Raw genomic sequence first — 11,886 nt, forward strand, 5'->3', positions numbered from 1 at the left:
TATCCTTTCCCCCCATCTTCTTAAGATCAGCACCCTCAGTGCCTCTTCCCTTCTCAGCCAAACGCGGGCGGGGGTCCCCCGGGCCGTAGGTGCACGACGCTGGGGCAGTTTCATTTTGAAGGAGCGCTGCAGAAGCCCTTCCACAGAGCCCCGTTCGCTCAGCTCCCCCGGTTCACCTCCCGTTTGGGAACGCACCACGTTCCGCTTCCGACTTGACAGCGCCAGTTTGAACCCGGGGCCTGTGCAATTCTACCCCCATGGGACCTTCGCCACCGCACTCCACAGCCCGGTCCCCTGGGCGCTGTCCTCCTCAGCCTGCGTTCCTAGAGCACAGAACCGGGCAAAGAGCCGGGAACACACTGCACCAGAGCGAATCCCTGATGATTCATCGTTCAAGAGGCCGGCACGCGGGCTTTCTCGTCCCGCTTTTCGGGCCGAGGAGACGTCGGCAGGATTCCATCTTACACAGCGGGGGCGGGGGGGACAGCGAGCCTCCGCACAAGGGAGCTCTGCGTGATTTCAAACGAGAGTCACTCTTATCTCCTCGCAGTCTGAGGCAAACCGCAACCTTTGTCTAAGCCGCGTTTCCCTTCCCGGCTTGGCGCAGCCTCTGAGCGCCAGAGAGCCCGGCACCACCTCTCTTCGGCCACTGGGTGGCAGCAGGCGCCGAGAAGGGGTGCGCATGTTCCGTGTGGGGCCTCGAGCTTCGCCACCGCAGCCTCCAAGTGACGGAACGCGTGCTTGGGATTGTGGGAAATGTAGTTTTCGGGCCTCAGGCTCCCGACTGCGCCTCCTGCCTGGGCCCAGAGCGGGACTTCAGCTCCCGGCCCGCCGGCGGGCGCGGGTGGGGACGCGAGGGAAGAGGGCGGGGCGAGTGGGAGAAAAGGTGGGCGGAGCCGGTGGGAAGGCCGAGCGGAGGGGGCGGGGCTCCGGCCGGCTGTGCAGCTGCCGCCCGCGGTCTGAGGGACCTGAGGCGCGGGGCCGGGATCCGAGAGGAGCCCAGACGGCGCCGGGCGCGAGGGCGGGCGTGCCCGGAGTGGTTGCGCAGGCGTCTGCCGCCGCCCCTCAATCTCCGCACTTGCGGGTCCCCTCCCTCTCCGCCGGGACGCGGGAGAGCCCGGCGCGCGGCGGGGGCGCGAGGTGGAGCCGGCGGGGGCGGCCAATGCGAAACTGGCTGGTGCTGCTGTGCCCGTGTGTGCTCGGGGCCGCGCTGCACCTCTGGCTGCGGCTGCGCTCCCCGCCGCCCGCTCGCGCCTCCGGGGCCAGCCCCGCAGGTGAGGTCCTGGGGCCAGGCACACCGGCGGCCGCGAAGGGTGGAAGGCCGGGCTCCGGAACCTCCGGTGCGGCTCGGTGCCGCCGAGCTCCGCCGGGAATCGCTGGGGGGGGGGGGGGGAGACGGGGGAGGAAGGGCCAAACACGACGGTCCCCAGACGAAACAAATGATTCTTTTCATCCTTCGAGCGTCTACATCGGGCAAACTTGAGGGAGCTTTTCTCTTTCTGTGTCCCCACGGCTTCTCACCTCCCCGCTTCCCTTAACGGCCACACAGCCGGTGCCCGCAGCTGCAAGTCCTTCGGCTGTCCCCAGGCCTGGTCGGCGTTGTGCGACGCCCTCCCGGGGAGCAGAACCTCGTGTTCCCTTCAGCACTAGCGGCTGCTGATTTGGAAGCTCGGGCTCAAAAGTTTTCTTCCTCCCCAAGTTATTGGTCTTCCTCGGTCAAGACTTTGAGGTTTTAGTGCCGTGGGTAATGTTTGTGCGTGTTTTAAAGGGTGGCTGGGTTTTGCTTCTGAGGAATAACTTTGCTATAAGAATGTATTGTATTTTGTATTTTGGTTATGATGTAAGTCGGTTAAACAAATCTAGACATGAAATAGGGCATGGCGGTGAGTGGAGTTCCTGTGAGTTTGATTCGCAGAGCCTACTAATGAAGTTTACGTGGAAATACCAAATTCTTTAACGATCGTGTCCGTTTGCTCTAAAACTTAATCTCATAGGAGAGAAATCTTTGTTCTTGTTTGCTTCGCATCCTAATAGAATGCTTTGCCCACAGTAGGTACCCAGTGGATTATTTTGTTAATAGGTTCCACCACCCCGAACACTGCTTTAGGTTTCCCTTTTTCGCTTGTCTTTTTTAAGGGCTCTCCCTAGGACGTATAAAGAAACCTAGAAAGCTCTTTTAAAGATGAGGTAATAGTCGTTTTGTTTTTTAACTACGTTGGGATTTTTTTTCTTTCCCCAAAATAGCTGTTTTCTTATACAGAAGTTTTAAAAATTAGACTTATTTGCAGTTCAGCACAATGCACCTTATAAGGAGAAAGTATTCAGCAATCCTCAAAACAATGTTACGTGAGATTATATTGGGGTCATTTTGGTAACAATCTTTTTTTCTATCAGACAAACCACCAGCTCTTTGAAAAGGATTTGTGTGACCTGAATAGAATTAAACACCATTTAAATGATTTAATGAAAATACAATGTTACAGTGCATTTAACCTGTTAACAGGTTTGGGTTTTGTTTTGTGTTGTTTTTTAGGTTTTTGTAAACTGAGCTGAGAAAAAAGTGCCATATATACATAATTCTTTGTAACATCTGTTGGGTTTGTGTTTTACAGGTTTCTTTTTTGTGTATGAGTGAGCCCTACTGGATGCTATTTGCAAAGCATCCTTAGAATATTTATGACCTTACCAGTCTTTCAGGGTTTAATAAAACAAACAAAAGCCCTGCCTTCGAACTTAAATCTTAGTAGACCTGCCAGGCAATTTCTTAGTTTGAGAAAAGTTTTTCCTACCCCCTTTGTGTTTAGATGGTGCCTTTATCTGCCATCCGGTTAGATCAGGCTAGATCAAGGAAATGAAGAAGTAATTGTAGGAAGGGACAGGGTAATGTTAATATATAGGTGAGAAGATCAATACTAGTTACATAAATTAACTTGACTTTGAGTGGATACTGTGCATCTGGTCAGATAATAAGGATACTTTAATCTAAATTAAACATGACTGACTCCCAACTTTCCTCTTTTCCTTTTGGTACTTTCAGAACTAAAAGCAGTGGAAACATCTTGATTGCTAAAATTTCCTACAGCAGCTTTTCCCATTGTGCTGTCACCATGTTTAATCTAAAACACTTGGGCATTTTTACATTTTAACCCTTACAGTTTAAGCCTAAGGAGAGAGAGAAAACCCAAGATTTTGCTAAGTATTCTTCTCTTGAGTTAGTATTTAAAGATTTACTTTTGTTCTCTTTTCTCTTCTGCCTCTTTGTTTTCAATCTCATTAAGTCTTGGCAGTATATTTTGAAAGAGAGATTTACCCTCCCTAAATATTTAAAAAGATGCTGTGATTGGCAGTTGATTCAGCAAATAATTGAGAGCCACTCTATGCCAGCTTCTGTTGTAAGTATGGAATTACGAGCTAAAGCCCCTGCCCTCATTCAGTTTACAATTTAGAAGAGAAGACAGAGCATAAGGAAATATTGTAAATATCACAGCGGGGTAAAGCTAAGTATGGCGAAGAAAAATAAAGCAGTGTAAGAGAATGTTGGGCTGCTGTTTTATATAGAGAAGTCAGGGAAGGCCATTATGAAGAACTGAGCAGGAACGAGAATGAAGTGAGCCAGCCATGTTAGTACCAGGATCAGCGACTTTTCTAATGTGGTAGCTTGCCTTAAATAGCAGAAACCAGTCAGGGAGAGCACTTGGAGAAGAGGAAGCAGGCCTTCTCTTGTGAAATCCAGCACACCTAGGGGTGACAAGAGGAAAATGGAGGAGGAGATATCCATTGGACTAGGGAATCTAGATATAGGATATCTTGATTACAACATAACTGGTTTGGGGTAATGCCTTGGCAGGAATTATTTAACGCTTAATTTAGAAAAACAGTGTGGCAAAATAGGCTTCTCTTTTCGGGATATTTGGAAAGAAAGAAACCCAAGAGAAAGGAAAGGAGCATATATCCACTCAACAAATACTTAGTGCTGGGTGTTGTGCTGGATGCATATTCCCTGCTCTCAAGGTGCTCATAGTATGTCATGTGGAAACAGACATAAGGCAAGTGGAAGGTCAAAAATAAATTGAGCTTGCTTCGCAATTTTGCCTAAGGCTAGTTCTTCCAAAATTATCCCTATGCTAATTATGTCTCTGTGCTTCAGTTTCCTTATTTATAAAATGATCTCATAGAGTTACTGTGAAGACTCAATTAATAGAACAGTGCCTGGTTCATAGTAAACACTCCATGAATTTTAGGGAGGAGTAGTACTAATAGTATGGTGGTGGCCGATGCCTATGTTTGTGTGGTGTTTTGGGAGGTATCTTTGGTAGTGTGTATGATGATTATCCTTATCAGTAGATCTGTGGTGGACTTGTATATTTTCCTCATTTTCAAGATTTCTGCCTATTTGTGACTGATGTCATCAAAGAGCATGCACATGAGAGTGAAATTTTGGACTGATTTTTAGGACTCTTTGGGCTTATTTTGAATATTAGTTTGATGTTAACATCCCTTAGACTTCAATATACTTTGGGATGTCCACTCTCAGTGCAGAGCCTAGCAGGTTGCTAGACTCTCAGGATATATTATATATTAAAGAAAAATAGTCATTACTGTAGTGTCTCAGAAAACAATACCCCAAAATGAAGGCCTCAGAAGCAGCTCTCTCTGGCCTTCTCCTATGCTCCTGTCTCAGGGGCTAGCTATAGAAACTAGAACCCCTTTTCCCCCAAACTAGCCATAAAACCTAAAAATATTACTCTTAACTTCCCCCTTCCTTTCTATATAAAAACTGGCCATAAAGAAATTATCTGACCTACCTTGTCTGATTGTAGGTCATAAGACCCTCATTGCAGAGAGGGTCCTGCCTCATACCCAGGAGGAAAGGACTCATGCTCATAGAGGCCAAGAATGATCTTGACAGACAGGCCTTGCTGGGTTTCCCTACTCAGTCAGTTAGCCTTCGGTCATATCTTTTTTGTCCAACCATATTTCTATACAACTGTCCATACTTTGTTAAACCTAAGCATAAAAATGGACAGTTTCCTCTCTATCTTTGTATCTTCACTCTGAAGGCTTCCGTGTCACATAAAACTAAGATCAAATAAATTTATATGCTCTTTCTCCTATATTTTCCGTGAACTTACGGAGGGCAAAGGGAAAGTTTTCCCGTGGCCCCTACATTACCCTCAGGGAGCTTGCTTGGGATTGTGAATTATTCCTGAAATTATGGAGATTTCATTTACTGCTGTATCTGTGCCATCTAGAACAGTGAACATAGGAGATGCTTGGTAATTTGAATAAATAAATCAGGAGAATAAAACTGGGAAAGTATGAATGAATTTTTCATCTGCAGATCATCTGCTCACATGCCATGAAAACTTCAGGATTTAAATTTTTTTTTTTTTATAAAAGTGAAACAAGTTCTTTGTGGAAAAATTTTGAATTATTTTTTTAAAAAGGAAAGAAATATGGTCTACTTCTAGACCATTTTCAAAAGAGCGTATGTGTTGGGTGAAATTATTTAATATATTTTAAAAATTGTATTGATATATAATAATACATTCTTTTCGTCATGTAACTATGCAGCTGGATATATTTTCACAAACTGAACATACCCAGGTAATCAGCATCCAAATTAAAAGAAAACTACCAACACCCCAGAAGCTCCCTACATGCTGTCTTCTGTCACTGCCAAGGGTAGTAACCACTATTCTGATCTCTATTGGCAGACATTTGACTACTTTTGCACTTTATATAAATGGAACCACCCAGTATGTACATGGTTCTTATAGACTGCTTAATATGATGTAGAATAATATTTAGTGATACATTTACAACATAATTTTAATGGCTGAATAGTATTCTATCATATAGAGACAGCATAATTTATTTAATGAGTCCCTTGTTGCGTTTATGTAGCTTGCAGTTTTTCACTATTAATAAGTGACACTGTTGAATAGAGATCTTTGCGTGCATCACTGATTATTTCTTTAGAATAAATTCTTAGGCATAGAATTGTTGGACAAAGTTTATACTATTCTGTTATTTGATGTGTATTTCCAAATTGCCCTGCAGAAGACTGTACCAAATTACACTCCTACCAGCCCTGAAAGAGAGTAATCATTTCCTTGAAATCACTGTGAACCTTTCCTTGAAGTACCCATCATTTGGTTATTATCATTTAAGAAGACATTTGTCAGTTTGAATGTAAGAGAAAACGGGTATTTTATTGCTCTAATTCAAACTTGATTGCTAGTGAAGTTGAACATTTTTTCATGGGTTTGTTAACTATTTACCTTTCTTCTATTGTGAATTATCTTTATGTCCTTTTGTATCATGTTTACTTCTTAGTTTTCCTTTTTACCTGTTTCCAGACACCAGAATCAAACTAGATACCCTATGCTCGTAATAAATAACAGAGTGTGATGGAGTGTAGAGCCAGATTGGTAAAGGGAACTAGGAACTTGAATAACATTCTTACACAAGTATTTATTAAGCATTTAATTTGGGTTTTATACTGTGTAACACAGTGCTCAGGAGTCTGTTGAACTGATTTACATCGATGGTATGTGATAGAAGAAAACTATTTTTCTGAAGTCTAACTTCAGTATATCTGGAAGTACTCTAAAAGGCCAAAATATGCCGTGTGCTTCCTCTCTGTAAGGAGGAGAGAAATTAATGTAAAATAAAGAGTTGAATAGAAGCAGCTTAGATGTGGATTAGAAGTAGGGAGGATTGACAGTGGCAGAGAGTTGGAATGAGATCAAAAAGTAGTTTTATATCCTTAATCCATGTGATTTTCCCATGCCACACGGTTATCTTTTTGTTTATTTACTTATTTTTAGAAAAATCTAGTTTGACAGTAGTATGGAGAAGTCAGGGAGAAACTAGTTAGGATACTTTTATACTGGTCTAGGTGAAAGAACAATTTGAGCTGAAGCAGCAGCTAGAATTAATTATGAAAACAGATGGATTTGAGAAATTTTTTATGAAGATTTTGGATCATCAGTAAAACGTTAAATTATGTTCCATGTAGTCTGTTTCTAGAAGATTTATTTTGATTATCCATCAAAAATAAGGTAGTAAGTTTGGCATTAAAAGGGATATTTAAGTTATTTGAAAATTTGATTTTGTATTGCAACCTTGTTTTCTGATGATGTCAGGTAAATAAGGCATTTAGACTAAATGTGATTTTTTGCCATTCTACAGCTTTTAATGTTTCGAGATGACATTTTGAAACAGGTAGAATGTCTAAAGACTTTTTTGGTATCAGTTGTCTCTGATTAAGAAACAGGCACAAGGAATTTAAATAATTTCTTACTGAGGTAATATAGCATGTTGGCTATGGAATCAATGTCAACTGGCTGGTTACTACATTTGTCTCCCTCCTGTCACTAGAATGTACTTAATATTTCTTTGCGAGGGTCCAGGGGTGGTGGCTCTTGCCTGTAATCTGAGCACTTTGGGAGGCCAAGGTGGCAGGATGGCTTGAGGCCAGGAGTTCAAGACCAGCCTCAGCAACAGAGTGAGACCCCAACCCTATAAGAAAAAAAAAATCTAAAAATTAGCTGGGTGTGGTGGCACACACCTATAGTCCCAGCTACTTGGGAGGCTGAGGCAGGAGGATCTCTTGAGCCCATGAATTTGAGGTTGCAGCGAGCTATAATGATACTGCATTCTAGCCCAGGGCAGTGAGAACTCATCTCAAGGAAAAAAAAAAAAAAGTTTCTCTGCGAAACAGTTGAGGGGAGGATGGCATATCATTCCAATCTTATGTAATCATTTAAATTAGTCTCCAGATCCAGACCCATTTACAGTTCCAGCAAAAGTACAACTTTTATAATATAGTTAATATCTGAGAAAAAATGTTCCTGAGCCATGAATGCAAAAAAATTAATGTATTAACCAGCATCTTCAGTGATCTGCTTAGCACTAATTCACCACTTGAAGTCGTGTTATAGATAAAAAGATCAGAATTTAGACTCAGATAAGCTACATTAAACTGTATAGCTATAGAACAGTTATGAAGAATGGAGTTAGATTGCCTGAAATAAATTTTAGCCCAGCCATTTTCCTAGCTGTTTGATGTAAGGCAAGTTACGGAATTCTCTGTGCCTGCTTCCTCATTTGTTCAATAAGTACCTACCTCCCTCAGAGTTGTGAGAATTAAATGATACTCTACATATAGTACTTGTCACATATTAGGTATTCAAGAAGGAAGTGTGGCCTATGATAAGCTTAATCCATCAAAGTTTGGATTTATGTTAAAGATAAATTCTGTCTTTATAGAAGAATTCATTTTGGTACAAGAGTCTGAGGGTAGGGCAAAATAACAAGTAAAATTATATCATGGAAAATAAGGTGTCTACACAAAAATTCCTGTATTGCCATAATTGTTATAATATCCTTAAAATTATCCTAGTAGAAGACTCTGTTTCCTGATTTTATTTTTATTTTAATTGGGCCTTTGAAAAAATAACATGTTTTTGTTGTCTTTTAGACTGAATATCTAGATCCTATGGCATATAAAAACATTGCATTTAATGTAGTAAAGATTCTAGCATTTGATAATTTATTTGGGGAAACACTTGGGATCAGTTCCTACCACTGGAGAAAGAGATGAAATGGATCTCTCATCAGAGCTGTATATAAGCTTATAACTCTCAAGCCTTAAAACTGGTGATGAAAAGCAAAATATCTTTCTCTTCTGTCTTCTTTCGAAGGACAAGTTTTAGAAATTGAAATGTAAACCTATTAGACCTATGACAATAAAAAATGAGCCATTCACATGACTTGTTACTTATTTTTTTTTTTTTTTACCAAAAATGTTGCCTCCCCTCCTTCATTCTTTAGAATATTTAGTAGATAATAAAAAGTTTGTTGACAATAGAATTCATTGACATAAATAAAGGTTCTGATACTTTTCAGTATGGAAGTGCTTCGACTTCATTCCCCAAACTTTTTTTTTTTTTTTTTTTAAGAGACAGGATCTTGCTCTTGTTGCCTAGGCTGGAGTGCAGTGGCCAGATTATAGCTCATTGTAACCTCGAACTCTTGGGCTCAAGGGATCCTCCTGCCTCAGCCTCCCCAATAGTTGGAACTATAGGCATGCACTACTGTACCTGGCTAATTTTTTTTATTTTTTGTAGAGATGGGTTCTCCCTATGTCCCCCAGATTGGTCTCAAACAAGCAGTCCTCCCACTGGGCCTCCCAAAGTGCTGGGATTACAAGCATGAGCCATCATACCCAGCCCACCCCCCGAATTTAATAACCTTAATATAGGACTTCACCTTTCAAAGAACTTTTTTTGTTAGTTGTCATTGAGTTCCTACTATGTTCCCGGTACCAAACTAGGACCTTTATACATATTATCTCATTTAGTTTTTACAACAGCGTTATGAGAATTATTATACCCATTTTATAGTTAAGGAAACTGAGGCTCAAGCCGTTAAATAACTTACTGCTAATATGTGACAGAGTCAGGATTCTAACTGTGGCTTCATTGACTCTTACTGCCTACTGTTCTATTGTTGATGCCACATTGCCTTTCAAAACTGATTCTTATCACAAACATCTTGTTTGTTTTGAAGAATTTATGTACTTATATGAGCATGAATGCATACATATGCATGGACGACAAAAAGACTCTACACCAAAATGTTGCTGGTGGTTATCTCTGGATAACGGGTTTATGGAGGATTTTTAATATTTTTTCTTTGTATTTATCTGTATTTTCTACAAATATAAACATTTTATTTTGTAATACACTGTTACATATTGAACATAACAGTAATTGAACGTGACTTATTTTTAATTATTGTTACTTATTTCTAGATCAATTGGCCTTATTTCCACAGTGGAAGTCTCGTCACTATGATGTGGTAGTTGGTGTGTTGTCAGCTCGCAATAACCATGAACTTCGAAATGTGATAAGAAGCACCTGGCTGAAGCATTTGATGCAACATCCTGCATTAAGCCAACGGTAGGTTTTCTGAGGTTACCTTGTCTGGTTTACCAAAATTAGAGTTCTGAAAAACCTGATTTTGGATAGTCAGAGATGTTAGTTCAGATACGTCCTTTTTTCCTGGGAGAAATGGCTGTTACATTTGCTTTTCTTCTATATAGCTGGGCCAAAAAATAAGTTTAACCAAGATTTTAAGCCAGAAGTTAGTTGGAAGAGAGTATATTCACTTGTTAACATATGTAGATTTATAGATACCAAGTATGGTTTGTTTGTTTTTCACTTTGACTTAGAATAGCCATTCTTAGAAGGTTCTATTCCAGAGTAGTTCTCTGCTTAGACACACATTTCTGTCTAAATATCCTTTTAACTAACTTCACAGAGATAAACTTAATTTTTTCCAGTTTTGTAGTATTTTTTAGTTGTGTGATCTGCAGTGTGTGTAATATACCATGCTGTTTTTTCCTGACTACCCTTCCAGAACTGAGGTTTGGTAGTACATCTCACGCTGACATTAGATGGCTCAGGGCTCAGTTATTAGTTAGGGGCCCAGAGCCTTAGTCTGTTCTCAAAGAGACCAGCTTCTGAAGAATATGTAGTGAGGCGTTAGGGGAAGAGATGCATAGACAGTTGGACTTCTAGTTATGAGAAGACTACTTAGGTGATAAGTAGAGAAAGCTCTCTCGGGGTTGCATTAAACTGGCCTGTTTGTGATTGAGTATCCATAAAAGGTAATTGCAGTCATGAATTATCTTGTCACCATTAGTATTCTTACTCATAGCAGCTTTCATGCCTTTTCAAGACAGGTTTCTTTAGTTCATATTTGCAATGACAATGGAACCTATTAGCCAGCAAATGGAAGGCCTCATAATCATTGCTGCTATCAGAACCACCTCTAAACTTGCACTTCCTATAGTCTTTCCCATCTCAGAAAATAATCCCTCCTCTACCAGGAGTCATTATTTGGCTCAGACCAAGGAAAACTTTGATATTATCTTGACTCTTCTTTCTTTCGTGTGCTGCATCCAATCCATCAGCATATCCTCTTGATGCTGCCTTTAGATCATACCTAGAATCCAACTTCTTCTCACCACCTTCACCACTGCCATCCTGATCTAGGCCACCGTTACCTCTCAGCTGGATTATTACAGAAGCCCCGTTCTCTGAATTTCCTGCTTCTACTTTTTACCCCCTACATTTTATTTTCCATATAACAGCCGGGGAGATCCTTTTAAAATTAGTCAAATTATGGAAATTCTTATTCATACCCCTTCATTGACTTCCTTTCTTGCTCAGAGTGAAATCTTATATCTTTATTGTGGTCTTTGACCTTAACTACCTATACTGTCCCTGCACTGACCACCTTACTGTGCTTTATTACACTAAACATGCTCCTGCCTCGGGGCTTTCACGCTTCTTTCCAGCCTCCAACACCCTTTTCCCACCCGGACCACTCTTCCACTAAATGTCCTTGTGGCTCACTTTCTTTAGGTCTCTATTTAGATGTCACCCTAGCAGACAGCCCCATATTAAATAACACCTCACCCCTATTCTGTCTCTATCTTCCCTTAGTTGGCTTTATTTTTCTTTATGGCACATATCACCAACTGGCACCTTTATTGTACTTAGTTGTGTATTTATAAATTGTTTGTCTTTCTTAGCTAGAATGTAGGTTTCATGAGCATAGGGGCTTCAGTTTTTTTCACTGGTGTATCCCCAGTGCTAAGAACCTAGCTTGGCACAGACTACGGCACTCAACAACTGTTGAATGAATGACTCAGAACTAAATGTAATGAGTAAGGTTAACATTCATACATTCACCAGTAATTTATTTGCCATCATAGCAGTCTTGCTTTAAATTTAGTAAGCTTGGTTTGTGTGATGAAAATGATTTGCCGTCTGTATAAAAATAGATATTAGGCAAAAAGAACTTCCT

General features: G+C 41.0%; 1 protein-coding gene across 1 annotated transcript in view; it reads left to right on the plus strand.

The window, feature by feature from the left end:
- Positions 1-919: 919 nt before the first annotated feature.
- B3GALNT2 (beta-1,3-N-acetylgalactosaminyltransferase 2) overlaps positions 920-11,886 on the plus strand; it is a 61,149-nt gene continuing 50,182 nt past the window's right edge. Inside the window, exons 1-2 of the mRNA XM_012660309.1 lie at positions 920-1,274; positions 9,824-9,971. Coding sequence (XP_012515763.1) covers positions 1,163-1,274; positions 9,824-9,971 — 260 coding nt within the window. The 5' untranslated portion in view covers positions 920-1,162. The remainder of the gene's footprint in view (positions 1,275-9,823; positions 9,972-11,886) is intronic.

Source organism: Propithecus coquereli, unplaced genomic scaffold, assembly GCF_000956105.1.
Source record: "Propithecus coquereli isolate 6110/MARCELLA unplaced genomic scaffold, Pcoq_1.0 Scaffold66, whole genome shotgun sequence".
NCBI lineage: Eukaryota > Metazoa > Chordata > Mammalia > Primates > Indriidae > Propithecus > Propithecus coquereli.